The 26,070-nt window shown below is 48.4% G+C and overlaps 1 protein-coding gene across 1 annotated transcript in view; it reads right to left on the minus strand.

Annotated features, from left to right (window-relative positions):
* The window catches only part of aff3 (AF4/FMR2 family, member 3), a 299,761-nt gene that overhangs the window by 169,940 nt on the left and 103,751 nt on the right, over positions 1-26,070 (minus strand). Inside the window, exon 3 of the mRNA XM_072476594.1 lies at positions 17,626-17,666. Within this exon, the coding sequence (XP_072332695.1) occupies positions 17,626-17,666 (41 nt within the window). The remainder of the gene's footprint in view (positions 1-17,625; positions 17,667-26,070) is intronic.

The following is a 26,070-nucleotide window of genomic DNA, read 5'->3' on the forward strand; positions in this document are numbered from 1 at the left end:
TTTGGGGCCGAGCCCCAACCTTAAGGGGCTAGGCCCGCGCTGGACGAATTTCCGCCCCGCCAGCTGGCGGAAAAGGCCTTTGGTGCCCCGCCAGCTGGCGCAGAAATGACATCTCCGGGCGGCGCATGCGCGAGAGCGTTAGCGGCCGCTGACGGCATTCCCGCGCATGCGCAGTGGAGAGAGTCTCTTCCGCCTCCGCCATGGTGGAGACCGTGGCGAAGGCGGAAGGGAAAGAGTGCCCCCACGGCACAGGCCCGCCCGCGGATCGGTGGGCCCCGATCGCGGGCCAGGCCACCGTGGGGGCACCCCCCAGGGCCAGATCGCCCCGCGCCCCCCCCCAGGACCCCGGAGCTCGCCCGCGCCGCCTTGTCCTGCCGGTAAGGTAGGTGGGTTAATCTACACCGGCGGGACAGGCATTTTAACGGTGGGACTTGGGCCCATCCGGGCCGGAGAATCGCGGGGGGTGGCCCACCAACCGCGATTCCCACCGAATATCCGGTGGTGGAGAATTCGGCAACCGGCAGGGGCGGGATTCACGCCAGCCCCTGGCGATTCTCGCCCAGGATCTTAAATTAGTTATGCTAGCTATTAATCCTAAGATTAAAATATCCTCTCCCCTCGGATATTTAGGCAAAACAAAGATATCTCAGAATAAAATATACTTTAAAGGTATATAATAGCAGAAATTAACTTGGTGAGTATTCTATCTTTCTCAGAACTTAGAATTCACCATTAGAGGATCCTAGAAGAGTATGGGGCGGGATTCTCTCAGCCCGACGCCGGGGCGAGATTCTCCGCAGACCGTCAGGATCAGAGAATCCCGCCCATGGTACTTGAGGTTTACTGATTGAGACTACAAAGTACAAATTAGTCTAGAAGTAAATGCATACTTCAAATCCACTTGGAAAATGAAAGTAGGATATTCAAATATATAACAAACTAGTTTATACTTACAATCAAAAATAGAAAGCGTGGTTTCTAAGGTCTTCTATCTGATGTCTTCTCTCATTGATTGGATGCAAAACCCCTGGCTCTGACCCAGTCTAACAATCAACCCATTTGTTATCACCTGTTTTACACTGTCATGAAAAGTTAAAATTACCCCCAGTAATTGAATTAAAAAAGTAACTACTGTTACAATGATGCCTTGGCAGCTTACTTAATGTGTGCCACCTTCTTTTAACACCTACTCCCAAGTTTTGTGGGTTGATTCTAATGTATTTCACCAGGCATTCAGTTCTGCTGTCCCCTCTGGAATGTGAAACATTCGCCGGGTCGGAGAATCGTCGGGGGCTGGCGTGAATCCTGCACCCGCCGGTTGCCGAATTCTCCGGCACCGGATATTCGGCGGGGGTGGGAATCGCACCGTGCTGGTTGGCGGGCCCCCCCCCGCGAGGGGCCGAAGTCCCGCTGCTGGAATGCCTGTCCCGCCGGCGAGAATCAAACCACCTCTCTTACCGGCGGGACAAGGCGGCGTGGGCGGGCTCCGGGGTCCTGGGGGGGGGCATGGGGTGATCTGGCCCCGGGGGGTGCCCACACGGTGGCCTGGCCCGCGATCGGGGCCCACCGATCCGTGGGCGGGCCTGTGCCGTGGGGGCACTCTTTTCCTTCCGCCTTCGCCATGGTCTTCACTATGGTGGAGGCGGAAGAGACCCCCTCCACTGCGCATGCGCGGGGATGCCGTGAGCGGTCGCTGACGCTCCCGTGCATGCGCCGCACGACAAAGTCATTTCCGCGCCAGCTAGCGGGGCACCAAAGGTCTTTCCCGCCAGCGGAAATCAGTCCGGCGTGGGCCTAGCCCCTCAAGGTGAGGGCTCGGCCCCTCAAGATGCGGAGAATTCCACACCTTTGGGGCGGGGCGATGCCGGACTGATTCGCGCCATTTTTGACGCCGGTCGGCGGACAATGCGCCAATTGCGGAGAATCCCGCCCATGGTGAAACCCAGACTCATTACATGCTGTTGCATCATAGAACATAGAATAGTACAGCACAGTACAGGCCCGTACAGCACAGTACAGGCCCTTCGGCCCACGATGTTGTGCCAACCATTTATCCTAATCTAAGATTAATCTAACCTACACCCCTTCAAATTACTGCTGTCCATGTGCCTGTCCAAGAGTCGCTTAAATGTCCCTAATGACTCTGACTGCACCACCTCTGCTGGCAGTGCATTCCACGCACCCACACTCTGACATCACTGCATTTATTAAAGGTACATTGTTTAAACATCCATTTCATAAAGGCACTCTCACATGACATTTGATACCTGGCGACTCTGAAAAGCGATATTATCATTAATAACTGCCAGATCATTATTAATTGGCAACATTACTCCGGTGCCGATTGGCAACATTATTGGCGATGCTAGTGGGATAGTATTCCACTCATTAAAAAGAGCAACATTATTGGCGACTCCGCCGGGATTGGCAACATTATTGGCGACATCTGATGGGACTCGACCTACAAGTGATTTTGTCACTCCGAGAGATTCCACAAAACTTTGCATTAGAAATCCAATTGAGGAAAAGTGAAAGAAACCACAAGTGTAAGGCCCATATTGATCAAATCGCCAAGATTCGGAAGTGTGTATTAACCTGCATGCGTACTAACAGGGATACAAGGTAAACTCGTTAGATTTTGCGGAAAACTATCGGGAGTGTTGTGAACCGGAAAATAGCCTAGGCCATACCCGCTGTTCGAATCACCGCCTTATTCCGCCTGTCCCAAATTAACGGTAGGAAAAGAGAAGTAAGAAGCAGAGCAAAAGAGAACTTAGAGGTAGGAAAACAGATTAACAGTAGGAAAACAGAGAACTTAACGGTAGGAAAACAGAGATAATAGTAGCAATGGCCACAAAAGCGATGGAATGCCTAATGAACCCGCAGGAACCCGAGGTTGCAGCGACCAACAGAGCAGAGCAGTGCCCATATGGGAAGAGGAATTGAGGAAGTATTTGAAGGGGAAAGGATGGCCCCTTTGGTCCGAGTTTTGTTCAAATGATGAGTCAGGTCCAGGAAACATAGGACAAACCTGGTGGGACAACCTAACCGAGGTACATAAGAAGAATGCAGTGAAAGTTCGTAAGCCGATGGCAATAGTGTCCTGTTTGACACAGTTGCGAGGCACAGAGGAGGTCGTGAGGACGCTCCGCAGACAGCTAGTTGAGAAAGAGGAGAAGAATGAGGGAAACTATAGTGAATGGGAAAAGATTAATGAGCAACTCCGGGAACAGTTGGCAGCTAAAGATAAAGAGATGGCTGATGTCAAACGGGCACACCAATCTTGTTTAGTTCACCTTAGCAGCTTTCAGGCCCAGTACGATAAAGCCTACCAAGATACACAGCGCACAATTTTGGTACGAGAAGCGACAGAACAGCAGGTAGCACAGTTAACAAGACAATGTGCAGATTTAAAGGCAGCTCTATGAGCGCTCCATAGCTCCACTACAGAACAAAGACAGAGCATGGTAGACCACGCGAAAGGTAGACAACAAATAATGAAGTTACAGTCACTGCTTTCAGTGCAAAACGGATTTAGAGATACCTTTGGACAAAATTTAGATGAGGAAGGTGCCCCCAATTGGCAAGAACTAAATGAAACTGCCCATAGATATGTGGAGAATACCGAAAATCACAATATAGTCCCCCAGGCCCCGAAAAGGAAAGCACCCGCACCGCCGACTGCACAGACCCAGCACACACACCCATGAATCCAGTCACCACACAGCGCAAGTCATCGGTTCGGGATGAGCCTGATTTCGTTTACACCACCCCACTAACCATCACCCAATTGAGAGATGCCTGCGCCAAAATTGAAGCATTCGGACCCACCGCAGACCCACATAATTTATTTGAGAGAGTACGACAGCAAACAGTTATGTACGATCTAGACGAACCGGAGGAAGTTAAGCTTATAGTCATGAGCCTTGACCCGCCCGTTAGCTCAGCTTTACCAGAACCCCAGAATGTAGGAGGAGGAACCCTACAGGAGATGAAAACGGGCATTTTAGATGCGATCGGGTACAACAAGGGAGACCCAGTAGAAGGTTTGAACCGTTGTAGGCAAAAGAAGGGAGAGCATCCGACTGCATTTTCAGGTCGCCATTGGATCCATTTTAAAGCAGTATTTGGGGATTTGAACCGCACACACTTAGATAACGACGACACAACTAAATGGGCCTGCACTTTAGTCTCCCACAGAAGCAGGTCAAAAGGCTCGTGTAAATTACGACCCCGCAGATGCCACACATAATGAAGTTTGGGTTTTAAAGCAACTCTCCAGAGATTGGGAACAATCCCTACATAGGAAGGCAGATCAGGAAAAGGCAGAGGCGAATATGCACCCAGTCAGGACTAATCAGGACCCCGCATGGGTGAATGAGGGCAGACATGAAGGACAACACCCCAGAGCACAGGCACCATAAGGGTGCTATAATTGTGGACACATGGGACATTACGCCCGCGAATGCAGACACTACCCCACGAACCGGCACCGGCACCAGCAATCGAACGCCCCACCTAGGAACAATGTCAGGCCCATACATAGCATTAGCGCCCGAACAGATAATGCAGTAATCAACACCACAGATTGACGGTGTTCAGACTCCCCAACTTGGGTCTGCGACACACTCTGGGACAAATCAGGCAGACCAGTAGTCACAGGCACAGCAGTCCGGGGACATCCAGTAGAATTCCTTTGTGACGCAGGAGGGTTCCGCACCACTTTAAACTCCTCCACAATGTTTCAGCACAACAAATGACCCACCACAGTCACCATCACCCTTAGTGGATTTACAGGACATGTACAGCAGGGATACATGCCCCCGTAGATATTCAGAAAGGAACCATAAACACCAGGCACCCCGTTGTTTTAGTCGACTTGCCCCAAACCGCCGAGCACATTCTAGGAATCGACTTTATGAGCTCCCACAACCTTTCCTTTGACCCCGTGAATAGGTGTGTATGCAAAATGGTCAAAACAGCGAGAGACCCCGCCACGCTCACAGTAGGGTACTACGAACATAGGATTTGCTCAGTAGGAGACTATTGGTTTGATCCACAAACAATTAGTACAGACCAGACAATTAGAGAGGTCCTCAAAAAACATAAAGTAGCCTTCGCCCAACACAAACACGATTGTGGGAAGATCCCAGGCATGGTCACAATTTCAGGTCCCGATCCAAAGTCCCAGAAGCAATGCAGTTTCCCACAGCAAGCCGAGGGTGAGATCGCAAAAGTCATCATTAGCTCACTAGATCAAGGAGTACTTCGGCCTGTAGCTTCAACAAATAATGCCCCAATTTGGCCCATAAAGAAACCCGACGGTTCATGGAGATTAACCATTGACTACCGAGAGCTCAACAAGGTCACCCCATTAGCAGCCCCCACCATTGCCACGAGTCCCGAAAGCATGCTCAAGCAGGGAGTACAAGCAAAGTACTTTACAGTGCTGGACATTAGAAATGGCTTCTGGTCCATCCCCTGAGATAAGGCCTGTCAATACAAGTTCGCGTTCACATTTCAAGGGCAGCAATATACGTGGACATGCCTCCCGCAAGGTTTCCACAACTCCCCCTCCATTTTCACCGACAATTGGCCAACGGACTTTCCAAATTTTCCCGTCCCAAATGCCTAATTCAGTATACGGATGACTTACTCCTACAGACGGACACAAAGGAAGAACATGTTAAGCTTCTTTCAGAATTGCTAGGTCTCTTACAATCAATTGGATGCAAGGTCAACCCCAAAAAAGCCCAGATCCTAAAAGAAAAGGTCCTTTATTTAGGCATCATTATCACCCACAGCAAGAGAGACATTGAACACAAATGAATGAGTCAATAGTTAAATTGCCCCTGCCCCACAATGTCTGCACTCCGGTCATTCTTAGGATTAGTTGGATACTGTAGGAACCATATAGATGGTTTTGCCACAAAAGCAGCCCCACTCTCAGAGCTCCTAAAAAAGAACACCCCATGGGAATGGCTTCCTCAACACACGGACGCCATTGATGAATTAAAACACGCCCTAGGCACTGTTTTGTTATGCTCTTGACGTAGCATAAGCTGCTTCCTTGATGTGCACTCTGACAAAGGAAGGTTCAGACTTGGAGATAGCTTTAACACGTTTATTAAACTGTCAACAATTCTCCTACTTGGATTCGACTCTACTGTTAATCCTGCTATAGCTACTCAGACTGACTAACCAGTCTGCTACAATCCACGTGGTGGGTGTGATGTTCAATCAACCCTGTGTCTGTACTCACTGAGTGTCTCCACTGGAGAGAGACTGAGCATGTGTGATGTGTCCTTTTATATGGGTTGGTGTAATGCCCTCCTGTGGTAGTGTCACCTCTATGCATATCTTGAATGCCCATTGGTCGTGTCCTATCTTATTGACCTATTGGTTGAATGTCTGTGTGTCATGTCTCTGGTGTTCCCTCTAGTGTCTAGCTAGGTGTAGTGTATGTACATTAACCCTTTGTGTACTTACAGTGATGTTTATCACCACAGGCACAGCCCCCGCTTTGCAAGTTCCAGACCCACACTCTCCCTATGCCATAGAAGTAGCAACCACAGACCGAACCCTATCAGCAGTACTACTACAGGAAAGACATGACCGCTTAGGACCCATAGCCTATGCCTCACAAATGTTGGATCCCATAGAGCAAGGATTTTCAGCCTGTGAACAGCACTTGCTTTCAGTCTTTTGGGCAGTACAGTATTTTGCATATATCACAGGCCTTGACAGTAACGATTTTAACTGAGCACACCCCAACGCAGCTATTGTTAGATGCTAGGTTAAAGGACGGTTCAGTCAGCCGGATTACAGCAGCTCGCTGGACACTGTTGTTACAAGGAAGGGGCATTACAGTTAAAGGAACAAAGACCCACACATTTTTAGCAGACAACCATCAGTATGCAGGGACCCCACATGAGTGCCAGATCATTGCATCCAAACACCACATAGGACCATTTATTCCGAAGTCACTACACAGACGAGCAGGCATCAGGGGCGAAATTCTCCGTAATCGGCGCGATGTCCGCCGACCGGCGCCAAAAACAGCGCAAATCAGTCCGGCATCGCGCCGCCCGAAAGGTGCGGAATCCTCCGCCCCTTGAGCGGCTGAGCTCTAACCTTGAGGGTCTAGGCTCGCACCGGACTGATTTCCACCCCGCCAGCTGGCGGGAAAAGCCTTTGGTGCCCCGCCAGCTAGCGCGGAAATGACATGCGCGGGAGCTTTAGCGGCCTCTCACGGCATCCCCGCGCTTGCGCAGTGGAGGGAGTCTCTTCCGCCTCTGCCATGGTGGAGACCGTGGCAAAGGCGGAAGGAAAAGAGTGCCGCCACGGCACAGGCCCGCCCGCGGATCGGTGGGCCCCGATCGCGGGCCAGGCCACCGTGGGGGCACCCCCTGGGGCCAGATCGCCCCGCGCCCCCCCCCCCCCAGGACCCCGGAGCCCGCCCACGCCGCCTTGTCCCGCCGGTAAGAGAGGTGGTTTAATCCACGCCTGCGGGACAGGCATTCTAGCAGCGGGACTTCGGCCCATCCGGGCCGGAGAATCGCTGGGGGGGCCCGCCAACCGGCGCGGCGTGATTACCGCTCCCGCCGAATCTCCGGTGCCGGAGAATTCGGCAACTGGCGGGGGCGGGATTCACGCCAGCCCCCGTCGATTCTCCGACCCGGCGGGGGGGTCGGAGAATCTTGCCCCAGAACACAGAATCCCCAGACCACGGACAACGCTTTAAAGATTTATGTAGACGGTTCCTCCACCATTGAGAATGGAAAGAGAATAACTGGTTGCGGAATTATGTGGAAGACACCCAGGGACGTGCATTAGAGAAATATCTTTTAAATTGCCCGGCCACCTAGGATCACAAGCAGCCGAATTAGCAGCTATAGCACATGTAGTGCAGCACCCAGATTCCTTTCCGACCCCAGTGGACATACATTCGGACAGTTTATATGTCTGCAATAGTTTGACCGACTTCCTGCCCCTGTGGGAATCTCGAGAATTCATATCCGCTGATAGTAAACCCCTACCCTCAGCCCCATTGTTAAAGCATATCCTTAAGATAGCAAAAGACCGCACATATGGCATAATCAAAGTGAGAAGCCATCATTGTTCCTCCTCACCCGGTAACGTAAAGTCAGACGCCTTAGCCAAGTCAGGGTCACGCCACGGACACTTTTGGCAACACCCCGAAAGTGAACCGATACATGCAGTCCAGGTTTCTCAGACCAATATCGAAGATTTAGCCCAGGCCCAAAAGGCAGACGACACTCTTAAGCAAGTTTTAGACGGTAACTTCCCAGCCGCCTACGACAAATTCAAGGACTCACTAACAGTACAGGACGGTATAGTTTTGAAAAATTGAATTTATGTCCCCACCCAGGACAGAAACCAGATAATTTGCCAGTTTCATGATGGACACGGACATCAGCGGATAGACAATCCCATTGCTCATTAAGACCTTTGTGCTGGTGGCCTGATTTAAAAGCAGACGTCACGCATTATGTTGAGAATTGTTTAATCTGTGCACAGAACAATCCTGAAAGGTACTCCAAGAAAGGACTATTAAGACACACCCGACCTGTTAATGGCCCATGGACAAATTTACAGCTCGACTACATTGGTCCCCTCCCCCCCTGTAGAAATAGTTTTAAATATGTATTAGAAGTAATCGACACCTGTACAAAATGGGTAGAAGCATTTCCCTCCCGGACGAACACAGCGAAAGCCACAGCTCAGATTTTGAACCAACAGATATTTACACGCTGGGGTCTTCCCCGCAGCATGAAGTCAGACAAAGTTCCCATTTCACCGGCAGAGTCATGTAAAATGTCCTCACGATTTTTGGAATCAAGCAAAAATTTCACCTAGCGAATCACCCCCAATCCAGCGGCATTGTTGAACGAATGAATTGCACCTTGAAAGCGACCATTAGAAAAATGGTGCAACAGCATAACACCACATGGGACACAGTCCTCCCATTCGCCCTTATGTTTATTAGGAACACAGTCTCCAGTTCCACAGGTTTCACCCCCCCCCACACTCTCATGACCGGACGGCCCTTGAAAGGAACTGAATATTTATTAGGTCTCGATTTGGCAAGCCCACAGTCACCGCCCTCACCCATGAAAAAGCAGTTCAACAAGTCACGGAAAATATTAAAGCAGCACAGCTCGCTGCAGCTGTCCAACTAGGCGCTAGGAAAAAGCAGAGTAAGGCCTGCTTTGATAAAACAGTCCACCCCGTAGAGTATACAGTCGGTCAGCAAGTGATGGTTTCCCTGTACAATCCTAGTTCGTTCCTCTCCCCTAAATTTGCAGGACCCTACTCCATTTCGGACAAAGTGAGCCCCTTTGTGTACAAGATAACGTACCCCCAATGGTAAAACTGGTTGGGTCCACATCAACCAGCTCAAAGTCTATGGAACCCAATGTAGCCACTCCCACCACATCTGCCTGGCAATAGCAGATGATTCCGCCCCGGAATCGACAACCTAGTCCAACCCTCCCCAGCCATGTTAGCACGTCCACGCCCACAGACCCGACCTTGTCTCCGCCCACAAGTATGACTTTCCACCTTGAGCTGGATTTAGACGATAGCGCCAGCCTCCCCGAATTGACCACGATCACTGACCACTGGTACAACCTTCCCGGCTCCAGTCGCTCCAGCCCCTGGAACCATGACCAGGACATGTTTGGCCCCCAATATCCCCTTCCACAGCCAGAGCCATCGCCACGGCCCGACAACAGTAATTTGCCCTTCACTGCCACCGCCCCTATGCCTCATGACAAACGAACCCCTTTTTGGCACCGCGACAACTCTTGTAGATTGGTAAGACATGACGATTCGGATTCCACAACGGCCCACGCGGCCACGGCACAAAAATGGCAGATACGAGTCTGGCAACCGGGAGATGGTGACGATTCCGAGTCTGACTCCCGTTACGGTAACCCTTTTACAACGCTTTTCGATACAGAATCCTGAGGTGTCCAGATGATGAGAAAAAGGAGCCGCATAAGAATTACGGTATCCTACTTACTGATGGAGCCTGCCCGCCTTCTTTCTTTCTTATTGCTACATGGTTTTAATTAATGTCGGCCTGACACACAATTTCTTGATGCAGTCATAGTTACTCTTCCGACGCCATTTACTGCCCAATGGCCGTTAAAGGAACAATTGTTGGATCTCACATGTGTTACAAATTATTTCCGCTCGTTTAGGTCACCCAGGTAGTGGACTAATGGCACTAATCCCCGCCCTGCCTGAGGACCCCAAATGCATCCGGTTAGCTAAGTTTGGGTAGTGGAGCAACGGCACTGATCACTGCCCTACCCGGGAATCCCACCCATTCTTGCCCTGCCGTGGCCCACATGCACCTCATGTTCCCGTCACTTTGAGCACTGTGGAATGGTTCTTTACACTTTTCACTATCTTTGGCAGGTCTTAGTTTTCCCTTCTCTGCTCTTATTGTGGTTTAAAGAATGCTCTTTGCCACAGTCTGTACACTCAACTCTTTACCTTCCGTGGCTGTCATAATATACACCAGTATATCATTGTGCAGACACACACTGATGGACACACAGCAAGACCAATCAACACAGACAACACTGCAGCCAATCACCAGTTAGAGCACACTCACTATATAGACAGAGGGCATCAGAGTTCCCGCTCATTCGGGATGCAGCCTCTCAGAAGGACAGAGCTTACAGCTTACAGCACAGATCTTCATCAAGTGCTGAGTGCATAGACTGGTTAGGACAGACATAGGTCTTTAGTTTAATCTAACATCGTGTTAACCCACAGTGAAAGTATGTTCAGCAGTTTCGAGCTTAATAAAATGGTGTTGCACTATTTTAAGTGTTGGTGGCCTGTATGTGTTCCGCGGATCCAGAGCACCCAACACATCAGCGACCCTCTGGTCATTCCCCGCCTGCTATTTACACGTTTGACACACTTGGTTGCCACATATGGTGCTATATGCGAACTACCTCTGAACCCTGGGATGAGGAAACTTTATAAAACCGGCTGCCCTTAAATACGGCTAGTTAAGATAAGCCTCAACCTCCCATGGTTGTGATTTAAGAAAGACTGGGCGAAGAAATTGTCCGCCCACTCCAAGCATCGACCACAAGTGCGAGAGTCTCTGTACTTTAAAAATTTGCATTTCTTGTCTCTCCAAAAAGATTATTTCAAAACAAAAATGAGGGAGTCACACATGGTGACGATTCTAATGGGTAATTGAAATTGAAGAGAGAAAGACAAACAAAATGAGATGTTAACCAATGATAATAACAGATATTATGCTTGCACACCCAGGAATATACGAAGAACGAAGAACAGAAGACAAGATGAAGAGAGGCTGATGACTCACATTGTGATCATCGCTGGAGTCCTACAACTGCGTGCGTTACAAGCCTCTGTACCCCACACCACACCAGCCCTGAACACAACCACACAACATGATACCCCTAGCCTGGACACCACACCACACATAGAGATAAACACTGATACCCCCACTTGGTGCGAAAACATTTTAAATGGTATTCCCTTTCATATACAGTAGAGGCCCTTCTGGTAATAGTAATAATCTGCAGTTTCATCCAGACACTTCGACTCCGCAAATGGCGAAAATGAGCCTCCCGCTCCCCGATATATACACTCCCAGCCCCCTTCTTCGGAATTCACCCAACCCAACAAACAATGTAACCACCGATAAAAATAAAGGTTGTACACCTGTAACGTTGATAAGCTAAGTAGAAATGTGATGCTGCCGTTGGTTTAAAACTTTTGTATTGTACATAGGTTCCCTTTTATATTTGCCAGTAGCATGAGAGTAGCTTAGATAGTGATAGTTAGATATTCCCTTGTGCGAATAAATTAAATGTGTAATAGTTGAATGCTTTATAGTGAACCCTTAGAGATTATGAATGTATGATGTGTTAATAAAACTTAGGTAAATGCTCCAAAACATAGGACAGAGTAGTGTGAACCTGTCCTTGACCAAGGGTAACTGGCGTACCAAGGACGGATGAGGATCAACAGTGTGATCCACCACGCTTCACGTTCAGGATCAAGAGGACGGGATGTAGCCATCTCAGATGGCTACCTGCAAAGGGCCATGGGAATTATGGCCAAACAGGACACAGACACAATCAGAGTTTGTGTGTGTATTTGCAACCCAGATAGCTAGACGCGATCGAAACCCCCGCTCGTTTGCATTCTAATGACCCATTTTCGCAGAACAAATGACTGTACTCAGGTAATCGATATAGATGCAGACTAACCAGCACCACTCCCTTTGCTAAGAAAGCCCAAACAGCCAAGGTCAATGACCACCCAGCCATCAAGGCACCCGCCCCTTTATTGGCCAAAATCAAAGGCAGTGATCGAAGCTTGTCGAATTATTGGGTCCAAAGCTAAGGACCGCCCCAAAGAGCGCAAAATCCCAGAGGGATAAAAAGAGACACAGCCATGTGTTCGGTCTCTCTTGGCCCCAGCCTACGCCTAAAACCAAGTGTAGCATTACGACCAGAAGACAAGTTCAAGACCAATGATCGCTACCAGACGGATGAGCCCAGCAGAAACAAAGCCACTTCTTCTACCCAGCCACGCAAGATCCGAACAAAGGCCTTGTTCATCTGCAAAGAGCCGGTTGTCCTGAAGTTAAGTATAGGTTATTGTAGTTGTTAGGTGTAGTTTAACTTGTAGTGTTTTATGTTGCATGTCAAAGTAATCCTTGTGTGTAAATAAACTATCTTTGAACTTGAACTAACTAACTGTTTTTTTGGTCTTTGATCGATATCCGGTAAAGCCTTGTGGTGGTATCATTTGATACCTGGCGACTCTGAAAAGCGATATTATCATTAAGAACTGCCATATCATTATTAATTGGCAACATTACTCCGGTGCCGATTGGCAACATTATTGGCGACGCTAATGGGATAGTATTCCACTCATTCAAAAGAGCAACATTATTGGAGACTCCTCTGGGATTGGCAACACTACTTAGCTACATCACTCTCCGAGCTGGGGAACACAAGGAAATGTGTATCACCCGTGCCATGACAGGAGCTGATGACTGTTGGATGGACCACCGCCTAATCCATCTTGTGATCAACAGCAATTTAGTCTCAAAGCAGTGACAGCAACAGAAACTGCTGCAGGAAAATCAATGCAGAGGTACTCAAAAACCCTGATAAGAGAGCCTTATGCAGCCAGTGCTTCATTGCCAACTTGATGACTCCCAGTGACCCAGAGATGCAGAGATTCCACAGCACTTGGTCTCCCCAATAGATACCGCAGTTAGCTGACAACCATTGATGCATGAGATTTCTTTAGCACAGATAAGACCACCTACACCCCAAGCACCCAAGACTTCACCCCACTGTTGTCCAAGAACGCATAGATGCTTATCAAGAAAAGAGAGGCAGTTAGCGCCCACTGGAAGGAACACTTAGAAGTCCTCCTTCAACATGAATGTCCTTGACTCCATCCCATAACATGATACCCACCACCATCTCAGCACACTGCAACCCGGCATGAGGTAGAAAAGGCCATTTGTGTGCTAAAGAACAACAAGGCATTGGGAGAAGATGGAATCCCGGTTAAACATTAAAACAAGGTGGTGAAACATTATTAGCGCAAATACATCATGTCATTTCCCTTATCTAGAAGGAGGAGAACATCCCAGAGATATCAGAGATGCCGTAATCATGACAATCTTCAAGAAAGATGACGAATTTGATTGCAGCAACACAGAGGAATTTCCCTGCTGTCAGCCACAGAGAAGGTCATTGCAAGAGTCCTCCTAAATCACCTTCCCTCTGTGGTTGAAGAGCTCCGCCCAGAGTCAAATGCGGACTCCGCCCACTAAAGGGCATAACGGACATGACCTTCAACATTCAACAATTACAAAAGGAATTGCAGGTAACAGCATCGACCATGGTACATAGCCTTCTTTGATCTCTAAAATGCCTTTGGCACTGTCAACCAAGAAGAATTATGGAGCATCCTTCTCTGTTTTGGCTGTTCCCAAAGGTTTATCACCATCCTTCCCCTGATCCATCATGACATGCAAGCCGTGATCTCAACCAACGGATCCACCACAGACCCAATTCACGTTTGGACTGGGGTCAAGCAAGGCTGTGTCATCGCACTGACACTCTTCTCTTGGTTTAGGAGCTGAAAGGTAAGATATCAGCAGTATTTGGACATGATTAACGTTTTCTTTGTGAGTCTCAACTGTCAAATGGGCATCCCACTGCTGCTCACTGGTCAAGTCAGAATGAAACCTGGCTGGCTATTATAGGTAGCAGACTGCGAGGCAAGATCTTTTAGAAGTTGGTGGGGATCAGGATTCCAAGGTGGGGAGAAGCAAGAATGTTATCTGTTGGCTGGAAGACTTTTGTGGGGCTTGAAGATATATTCCAATCCCCCCGGCCCAACACCAATCCTTTTTTTCAAAATTTTATCTTTTAGGTGACGGGCTGGATTATCCATTACTGAGACTAAGTGTTAACGTCGGGAAAGCATTTGTGGACTTCCATGACAGCAAAACTGGCACCGAACCTGGACCGCTTCAGCGACTGTGGAGGGGCTCGCACCAACGCCACATGGAACACAATCGATTCTGATGAAAAACGGTGTGGGATTCGCTGGGTTCATGATTGACACTCGGGAGGCTGACAAACTGCAGCCGCATCTACACATTACAATCCCCACACACACACTCATCGCAGCCAACAAGGTGGCACTGGTTGTACTGGAGCGCGCCCATACAGCTGATGGGTCGGCTGGGGCAAGAGGGCACCTGGGGGAGGTTGCCTGGGACAACACCTATACGACCCGTCGCCCTAAGTTCACAGTGGGCAGTCAGCGATGTGCGGAGCTGCATGGCTCGCACCCCCCCTCCCCACCCTGGCGATTCGCACCCCCCCACACCCCGGCGATTCACCGACCCGGCGCGGGATCAGAGAATCCCGCCCTGGGTGTACGGAGTCGCTCATTGTTCAGGATAGAAATGGCATGTAGCCATTTTTTTTACAAGAATCTAGCTCTGTTATTTTCAACAATGAAGGCAAATACAAACCTCTCCCACACTCTAACAATGTTCTGTGAAAGATCAGTAGAATATTTGGAAAAATTGATAAAACCTTTAGCCTGTAACATATCTTCTGCAAACTGGAATTTGTATGCCAGTAAATTAATTTTCTTTAGCTAGGTACCAGATGTGTAAACACAGGTAACTTTTAATGGATTGTAAATTATATAGGGGTTCCTGATTTCTGGCATGGAGGCTCCTCTCCAGGTTTTCAATATTTTATCATCAGGTCAGAAGTGGGGATATTTGCTGTAGAGTAAACAGTGATATGTACTATTCATGACTCCTCAGATACAGAAGTAGTCTGTGTCTGTATGCAGCAAGACCTGGACAACATTCAGACTTGGACTGATAAGTGACAAGTAACATTCGTGCTACACAAGTTTTTCTTTTTTTTCCATGCAATGTGGTCATTGCTGGGAAGGCCAGTATTTGTTGCTTATCTGTAATTTCCCTTGAACAGAGTGCCTTGTAGGACAATACAGAGAGCAGTTAAGAATCAATCACATTGTGATAGATCTGGGGCGAAATTCTCCCCCAACGGCGCGATGTCCGCCGACTGGCACCAAAGACGGCGCCAATCAGACGGGCATCGCGCCGGCCCAAAGGTGCGGAATGCTCCGCATCTTTGGCGGCCTAGCCCCACCATTGAGGGGCTAGGCCGACGCCGGAGGGATTTCCGCCCCGCCAGCTGGTGGAAATGGCGTTTGTTTCCCCGCCAGCTGGCGTGGAAATGCGGCGCATGCGCGGAAGCGTCAGCGGCCGCTGAAAGTTTCCCGCGCATGCGCAGTGGGGAGAGTCTCTTCCACCTCCGCCATGGTGGAGACCGTGGCAGAGGCGGAAGGGAAAGAGTGCCCCCACGGCACAGGCCCGCCCGCGGATCGGTGGGCCTCGATTGCGGGCCAGGCCACCGTGGGGGCACCCCCCGGGGTCAGATCGCCCCACGCCCCCCCCAGGACCCCGGAGCCCGCCCACGCCGCCTGGTCCCGCCGGTAAATACCAGGTTTGATTTACGCCGGTGGGACAGGCAATTTCTGGGCGGGACTTCGGCCCATCCGGGCCGGAGAATTGAACGGGGGGTCCCGCCAACCGGCGCGGCCCGATTCCCGCCCCCGCCCAATCTCCGCTACCGGAGACTTCGGCGGGGGCGGGATTCACAGCGGCCAACGGCCATTCTCCGACCCGGCGGGGGGTCGGAGAATGACGCCCCAACAGTCACATATAGGCCAGACCAGGTAAGGACAGCAGACATCCTTTCCTAGGGGACATTAGTAAACTAGATGGTTTTTTATGACATTAGTTAATAGTTTTATGGCCACCATCACTGTGTGTAATTTTCAATTCCTGTTATTGATTAAATTTAAATTTCACTGGCTGTCATGATGGAATTTTAATCCATATTCCCAGAGCATTAGCCTGGGTCTCTAGGTTACTAGTCGAGTTATGTTACACTATGCCACCATAGCTCCCTGATCAAGCAATGACCATTTCCAACAAGAGAGAATATAACTGCTTCCTCTTGACATTCAATGATATTACAATCGCTGAATCCTCTACCATCAACATCTCGGGGGCAACTATTGACAAACTTCTAAATTGGACCAGCCATATAAATACTGAGACTACAAGAGCATTACATAGTCTGGGAATTCTGCAGTGAGTAATTCAACTCCTGACTCCCAAGTGCCCATTCACTGTCTCCAAGACACAAGTCAGGGGTGTGATGGAATATTTTCCACTTGGCTATGAGTACGGTTCCAATAACACTCAAGAAGCTCAACACTATCCAGGACAAATCAGCCGCTTGATTGACATCTATCCATCACCTCAACCATTCACTCGCTCCACCACCAGCTTAAAGTGGCAGTAATGTATACCAGATATAAGATAAACTGCAGCAACATGCTAAGTTTTCTTAAATAGCTCTTTTCAAAACTGGCCAATACCATCTATAGGACAAGGGCAGTAGATGCATGGAACATTGTCATCTGCAAATTTCCCTCCAAGTCACACATCATCCTGAATTGGAGATATATCACCATTCTCACCGTTTCTGAGCCAAAAATCTGGAACTGCATAACAGCACTGTGGGTGTACCTACACTACATGAACTGCAGTGATTCACAAAGGCAGTTCCCACCACCTTTTCAAGGGTAGTTGGAGATTGGAAATAAAAGCTGGCCTAGCCAGCGATTCCAACATCCCATGAAATAACTTTACAAATTGCAAAACTGACCCTGTTGTCTCTGATGTTGCTTTTTCAGTCCCTTTGTGCCTATCCTGTTAGGATCATGGAGCATAATTGTTATAACATATGTTCCTTTGTTCTGTTTTGCAGGAGCTCTGTACCACAAGGGCCATATTGAATACTTAATTTTTTTTAAACTCAGGCACCAGTATTCCCTGAACATATTTTTATTTCCCTTGTGGATTAGTACTTCTGCAATCTTCAGGGTTACACACGGTTTACATATTAATGCTATCTGTATTAGGTGAAGAAATCCAAAATATAATACCTCTCAGAAATAGTCGTAAGAAGAGACTTCTGCGATACCTGCTGAAAGAAAAAGAGAATTTATTTTTGTTGCAAAAATATATTGGCTTGTTATATTATGTTGAACAGTAAACTGAACTTGTTAGCTCTGCATTTGATTAGTTAAAATCATTAGCAAGGAAAAGCTGATTGTAAGACATCCTCTAGTACAACAGTGCATGCGAGAAGACGAGTGAATCATTTCCTATCTATTTGTAGCCTTGTATTGTGCAAATGTTAACTTCAAAATAAACATTAAACATGCAAACTTATTTTCAAAAGAATAATATTGGGAAATAAAAATATAAGTAGTAGACTTATGAATTTCCACAATTTCTGAAGTCTGACCGATTGAAAACAAAATTAACCAGTTTAAAGTTTCTTAATTTAATGTCATTTCTATAAATAATGCTTCAAAGACTAGAATTCAATATGTACCCATCTTATTGATCCTGTAAACAGCAGTCTAGATACATTAAAATAACAATGAAGCAGTTAAACTAAGATTTGCACCCTTGGACTCCTCCCTCCTCTTCTGATAAATTACAAAGACGAAGCATTTTCATTGCCTCATACGTTGATACCTAAGAAACTGCACACAGTAAATCATTTAAATTGTTCAATTTCGCTACCTCCGGAGTGACACAACAAAAGGAACCTGGCTTGTCTCTGCTGAAATGGGTTATGGATACATTTACTACCAAGTTCATTGATCTGCATACAGTTCATTTATCATTCATGAAAGATTCCAGCTCTACCCCAGTCTATTAGATGAAACAAGTTCTATTGCCTGCCAACTGTAATCATTTGTCAACTTCCTATTCCCAGGAGATTGCATCTACTATGCTGTCCCTATTTCAGCAAAATTACTTAGCAACACAATCAGCAGGCTTTCAGATTTCAATACGCTAAATGGAACATCCAAATGCGTCTATGCCATACATCTTTCAGGGTTTTATGACCATGCGATGCATTCTTGAGGGAGAAGTAAGAGATAATGGGCCCAATTTTGTTAGAATGCATTTTTACAAATCCAACTGTACTTATTCTGTGTCTTGGTTTTATGTTTTTTAAAATAGTATCTCAGGATCGAAATGTGGGTTTTGAAGGTGTGCATGTGTGTGGCTGATTAATTTATGTAATTTCTATTGCACAGTGAGCCTGAAAGTAAACACAAACTATACCCTGTTATGCTTCATGGAAAAATATAAACAATTGGTCACTACACAACTGAAGTTTCTTTCCTGAAGAGTACCATTTATTTTGCCATTTCTCTTGCTGACTTACATTCTGCAATTTTAATTTACTTTTATTATAAATAGATAATACATGGGGCTTAGGTGTGTAGCCACCTGGGTTGGCCAACTCCCAACGTAAAATGGGAACAGCAAAGGCTGCAGGGAAATTCAGCCAACACAGGCAAAAACTAGCAGGTGCAAGTTTACTGTGTATTAAACTCTGCAAAAGCCCAGACAGCATCGATACAAGCATCCATCTGCATAATAATGTAGCAGCATCTACATACTAATGAGCAATCCCCAGGTACAATCGAAACATTTGGGATAAACAAAGCCAAGCCAGACTCCCCGGCGCCAGCAGGAGCCAACACAAAAGAGGTTAACGGACACCTCAAGACCGCCCATCGATCAGGGAACCGCTCCAGTATTGGAGAAATCGAACCAAGCGATTGGAACGAAATCGAATCACTTGGAACCAGGTACAGGGTCCCCCCCGAAAGGCGGGAAGCCCCTGGGGACTATAAAGTTAAGCCCCCAAGTTCAAATCGTTCTTCTTGACCGGGTCACTCAGCAACGCGAACCAACCCTTGACAGTGACCGGTGCAGTCGCCGCCGATATCCAGTAAGTCTTAAGTCAACGCTCGCTACGAGATAGGTGCTCCTAGCTACCAGTCCGTACCAACTTCGAATCCCGCAGACTCAGAACCCGAACGAAAGGCCATTTGTTCCCCTGACCTGGTGGGCCAGTCCAAAGTTAAGTATAGGCCTGGTAGTTGTAGAAGTAGCTTAGTAGTAGAAATTATGCATGAGTAGCGATTACTGTGTATAATAAATGTGCTTTGACTTGAATCTTACTAATTGGTGTATTGAGTTATTGATCATTCCTTGAACTTGAACCTCGTGGCGGTATCATAAAGATACCTGGCGACTCGAGAGCAAAGGTTATAAAACAGAGCCAATTGAACCAACCAAAAGTTAGCAACATATTACTGGCGACTCCGCCGGGACCCGAACTAGAAGTGGCTTAACCACTCCGGGAGAACCCAAAAAGTTGAATTAGAGATCCAATTGGGAACAGAAAACCACAAGTGTTCAAGCAGTTCTGATCAATCCTCTTAATTCGGAAGTGCGTTAAATGCATGCGTAACTAACAGGGCTATAAGGTGAACTGATAGATTTTTTGTTGCGACAAAACTGTCGGGAGTTTGTATTTCAGAAATTAGCGAAAGCCGTACCCGTAATTACAGCACCGCCTTAGTCCCCCTGTTCTAAATTTAAAAGAAGCATTCAGGTAGGAAAGATGGCAATGCAGGCAATGCAACGCCTCATGAACCCAGAAGAATTTGCGGTCGCAGCGACCAGCAGCAGTAGAGTAGGACAATGTCCCGTATGGGAAGAAGAAATCAGGGAAAGGATAGCCCCTTTGGAGCGAATTCTGTAGCAATGAGGAAACAGGTCCCGGGAGTATAGGACATACTTGGTGGGAGAACCTGAGCGAGATTCACAAGAAGAGCTTAGGAAAAGCTCGCAAGTCGATGGCAATCGTGTACTGCTTGGCACAATTGCGAGGCACAGAGGAGGTCGTTAGGACGCTCCGGAAAGAGATAGAAGGCATACATCGAATGAGCAAGGTCGATGTTAGTGAGGTAGAAAGAGAGAACGTAGAGTTAAGGTGGAGGTTGGCAGCAAAAGACGGAGAGATGGATGATGCCAAGAGGGCACACCAGTCTTGTCTGGTGCACATAAGCAGCTTCCAGTCCCAGTATGAAAAGGCCTATCAGGACACGCAACATGCAGTCCTGGTACGAGAAGAAACCGAGAAGCAGGTAGAGGCATTGCAGAGGCAGTGTAGTGACCTGAAGGCAGCGTTAAGAGCACTTCATTCTGCCACCACGGAGCAAAGACAAAGACCACGCAAAGTGCCGGAAGCAGATTGCAGAGCTGCAATCTCTGCTTTCAGTTCAAAAAGGATTCCAGGAAACCTTTGAAGCAAAATTAGATGAGGAAGACGGCCCTGATTGGGAAGAGTTGAATGAGACAGCGCAGAGATATGTTCAGGGAACATGTGCGCAGGGAAAGCCCCAAAAGAGAAAAGCGCCCCAACCCCCCACCGAGCAGATATTTCAGGCTCTAATGAACCCTGTAACCACCCACCGCACAGCCACATCGGACGATACGGAATTTCTGTACACCACCCCCTTAACAGTGCCCCAATTACGGGACGCGTACAAGAAAATCACACCGTTCCTCCCCACCTCAGACCCCCACCACTTATTTGCCAGAGTAAAACAGCAGGCGACCATGTACGGCCTGGATGAGCGAGAGCATGTAAAGCTCACAGTTTTGAGTTTAGACCCTTCGGTCGTAGCAGCCCTTCCTGACCCACAGAATGAAGGAGGAGGCACCCTTGCAGAAATGCATACCGCGGTCCTAGATGCGATCGGGTATAACCGGGGTGACCCCGTAGATGGCCTCAATAAATGCAGGCAAAGGAAAACCGAGCACCCCACAGCGTTTGCTGGATGCCTGTGGATCCATTTTGCAGCGGTTTTTGTAGACTTAGACCGCGCCCATTTGGCCCCAGACAACATGGCCAAATGGACCCGCACCCTTATCTTCCATGCCACAGTAACAGGACAAAAAGTTTGTGCGAATTATGATCCCTCATAATGAGAAATGGGTCATAAAAAGATTGTCCCGCGCCTGGGAGCAGTCGGTACAAAACAAACCCGTAGTTAAAAACCCTGAAGAAAAGCAGGCAGAAGCAGACATACAAGCCGTTAAAACACACCAGAACCCCGCATGGGTAAATGAAGGCAAGAACAGCCCCCCACAAAAGTTACAGGAGTGTTAAAACTGTGGCCATTTGGGACACTTTGCAAGAGAATGCAATGCCCCACGAAAGCCACAGAGAGCCCAGCAGATGGGCACTCTAAGTAAGAATAAGACAGAGCTCATACATAGTGTTAGCACCCGTTCAGATCAGACGGACCTGAACGGAACGGACTGACGGTGTTCGGGCTCCCCCAGATGGGTCTGCGACACCCTTTGGGATAGGTCGGACGACCGGTAGTCGCAGCAAAAATACGGGGACAGCCCATCGAGTTTCTCTGGGACTCAGGAGGGTCCCGCACCACAATAAATTCCTCCACCATGTTCCAAAAGGACACGTGGCCCACTACAGCCACTATCACCCTCAGCGGCTTTACAGGCCACTCACAGCAGGGACACATCACAGCCCCTGTACCCATTCAAATCGGCAACATCACCACCAAGCACCCCGCAGTTTTCGTCGATCTACCCCACACAGCAGAACACATTTTGGGCATAGACTTTCTGAACTCCCACCACCTTTCATTTGATCCAGTCAACCAATGTGACTGGAAAATGGCAAAATCTGCAAGAGCCCCCGCAACGCTCACCATAGGTGAATACGGCAATAAACTTAGCGCAGTAGGCGAATTTTGGTTTAACCCGACTACAATTAGCACGGACAAGCAGGCTAGTGTTACAAAAGAACAGGACAGCATTCGCGACCTACAAACACGGCTGCGGCCGGATGACTGGTTCAGTACAAATCACAGGACCTGACCCGAGACCCCAAAAGCAGTATGGATTTCCCCAAGAGGCAGAGGGAGAAATCACAAAAGTAATCGACAGCTTATTAGAGCAGGGCGTACTTAGATCAGTAGCCTCAACTAATAATGCCCCGATTTGGCCAGTGAGAAAGCCCGATGCATCATGGCGACTGACCATCGATTACCAGGAACTCAACAAAATCACACCCGCAGCAGCCCCCACAATAGCCACAAGTCCCGAGACCATGCTCAAGCAGGGACTCAATTCCCGATACTTTACAGTTTTGGATATCAGTAATGGATTCTGGTCCATTCCATTGGCAAAGGTGTGCCAGTACAAATTTGCCTTCACCTTTAAAAACCAACAGTACACGTGGACATGCCTGCCACAAGGATTCCACAACTCCCCCTCCATTTTCCACCGACAGCTGGCAAATGGTTTAGTCAAATTTTCTCGTCCCGAATGTCTGGTCAAGTACGTAAACGACCTACTACTGCAGACAGACACCAAGGAAGAGCACATCGAGCTTCTGTCCCAACTCCTGGAACTCCTACAAGCGATTGGATGTAAGGTTAACCCCAAGCACGGTAGCATTGTGGATAGCACAATTGCTTCACAGCTCCAGGGTCCCAGGTTCGATTCCGGCTTGGGTCTCTGTCTGTGCGGAGTCTGCACATCCTCCCCGTGTGTGCGTGGGTTTCCTCCGGGTGCTCCGGTTTCCTCCCACAGTCCAAAAGATGTGCAGGTTAGGTGGATTGGCCATGATAAATTGCCCTTAGTGCCCAAAATTGCCCTTAGTGTTGGGTGGGGTTAATGGGTTATGGGGATAGGGTGGAGGTGTTGACCTTGGGTAGGGTGCTCTTTCCAAGAGCCGGTGCAGACTCGATGGGCCGAATGGCCTCCTTCTGCACTGTAAATTCTATGTAAAAAAAAGCCCAGATTTTGGAAAACAAGGTGATATATTTGGGTACAATTATCACGCACGGTAAACGCGAGATCGAGCATAAAAGGATTGACTCGATTGTTAAATTGCCCCTTCCCCAGAACGTTTCAGCCCTCCGGTCGTTTTTAGGACTGGTTGGCTACTGCCGAAACCACATTGACGGTTTTGCCAGCAAGACAGCGCCCCTCTCAGACCTCCTAAAGAAAGGAACCCCCTGGGAATGGCTTCCGCAGCATACGGATGCTGTGGACTCTTTGAAACAGGCACTGATAGCAGCCCCTGCACTACAAGTTCCAGACCCGCTTTCCCCCTATGAGATAGAGGTAGCAAGCACAGACCGCACCATTTTGACGGTGCTCCTTCAGGAATGGCACGAAGCGTTAAGGCCCGTGGCTTACGCCTCCAGAGTTTTTGATTCTGTGGAGCAGGGATTTGCAGCCTGTGAAAGGCACCTGCTCGCAGTTTTTTGAGCAGTACAGTATTTTTCTTACATTACCGGACTGAACCACATCACAATCCTCACGGAACACACCCCCACCCAACTTTTACTGGACGGACGACTTAAGGACTGTACAGTCAGTCAGATTAGAGCAGCCACATGGAGCCTTCTTTTACAGGGACGGGACATCACTGTCAAAAGGACAAAGACCCACTTTTTAAGCCGATAACCTACAGTACCCCGGAACCCCCCCATGAATGTGAAATTATCTCTCCACACCACAACACAGGCCCCTTTATTGCTAAAACACCCCCCAGAAAGATAGGTAGTTCAACCCAGAGCCCCAAGCACACAGACACGTGCGACCCCATAAGGATATATTTGGATGGATCTTCCACAATATTAGAAGGGAAGCGCATAACAGGATGCGGCATTTACGTGTAGGACATGCAGGGACGCGCCCTAGAAGAAATAGCAATAAAACTTCCAGGACACTGAGGCGCGCAGGCAGCAGAACTTGCGGCCAGCGCATACATAGTGGAACACCCAGATTCCTTCCCCAGCCCAGCAGACATATATTCGGACAGCCTCTATGTCTGCAACAGCCTTACGGAATTCCTACCCCTGTGGAAAGGAAGAGGATTTGTTTCCGCAGACGGAAAACCCCTCCCCTCAGCCCCATTGCTCCGTCACATTTTAGAGCAAGCACAGAACAGGACTTTTGGGATAGTCAAAGTTCGTAGTCACCATCGTTCCTCCCTCCCTGGAAATGTAAAAGCCAACGCACTGGCTAAAGCAGGTTCCAGGCACGGATATTTTTGGACACCCCCCGAAAGCGCACCAGTGAATGCAGTTCAGGTCTCGCAGACGAATATAGAGGATTTAGTGCAGGCCCAGAAGCAGGACAGCAATCTCATGGAGATTTTGAAAGGAAACTTTCCAGCACCCTACGAGAGGTTTAGAAATGCTCTGACCACACATGACGGTGTGGTGTTAAAAGACACCCTTTATGTGGTTCCTGAACAGGATAGGAATCAACTGATTTGTTTATTCCATGACAGTCATGGACATCAGGGAATCGATCCCACTACAGCCCACCTCAGGCAGCTCTGTTGGTGGCCGAGTTTGAAAGAAGATGTAAATCACTACATTGAGAATTGCCTTATCTGTGCCTAGAACAACCCGGACAGGTATGCCAAAAAGGCTCAGCTCAGTCACACCCGACCCGTTAATGGCCCCTGGACTAACCTCCAGATTGATTTTATAGGACCATAGCCCCCTTGCAGGAATGGTTATAAATATGTACTCGTGGTGATAGACACGTTTACAAAATGGGTGGAAGCATTCCCATCCAGAACGAACACAGCAAAGACCACAGCCAAGATTTTAACCCACCACAACTTTACGAGATGGAGACTCCCCCGCAGCACTGAATCCGACCAAGGCTCCCATTTTACGGGACGTGTCATGAAGAACGTCCTCACGATATTTGGCATCACCCAAAAATTCCACATTGCATACCACCCCCAGTCGAGTGGTATCGCGGAGCGCATGAATCGGACCCTAAAATCAACCCTCAGAAAAATGGTCCAGCAAAACAACACCACTTGGGACTCAGTCCTCCCTTTTGCGCTGATGTTTCTGCGAAACACGGTTTACACATCCACAGGTTACACCCCACACACCCTCATGACCGGACGCCCCATGAAAGGCACAGAATTTTTATTAGGATTAGATTTGACCAGCCCCGAAGTGACGGCCCTCACACACGAGAAAGCAGTAGAACAATTAGTAGAGAGTGTTAAAACGGCTCAGCTAGCAGCCGCAATGAAATTGGGCACAAGAAAGAAACAGAGCAAGGCCTGTTTCGATAAGAGAGTGCATGCGACTGAATTCAGTGTAGGACAGCAAGTCATGCTCTCTGTATACAACCCCAGCACATTCCTGTCACCAAAGTACTCGGGTCCGTACTCCATTGCGGACAAAGTAAGCCCTTCCGTCTACAAAATAAAGTACCCCAATGGAAAGACTGCGTGGTTCCATATCAACCAGATGAAGGCATATGGAACACAGTCTAACCACGCACACCACGTCATGCTCGACGCAGCAGACCACGCCCCGCCCACAGCCAACGTAACCCTACCATCCCCCAACACGTCCAGCCCAGCCACGGACTCAACCCCGACTCCACCCCGGAAATATGCACTCCGCACCGGAATGCCCACAGTC

The sequence above is a fragment of the Scyliorhinus torazame genome, chromosome 15 (genome assembly GCF_047496885.1).
Source record: "Scyliorhinus torazame isolate Kashiwa2021f chromosome 15, sScyTor2.1, whole genome shotgun sequence".
NCBI lineage: Eukaryota > Metazoa > Chordata > Chondrichthyes > Carcharhiniformes > Scyliorhinidae > Scyliorhinus > Scyliorhinus torazame.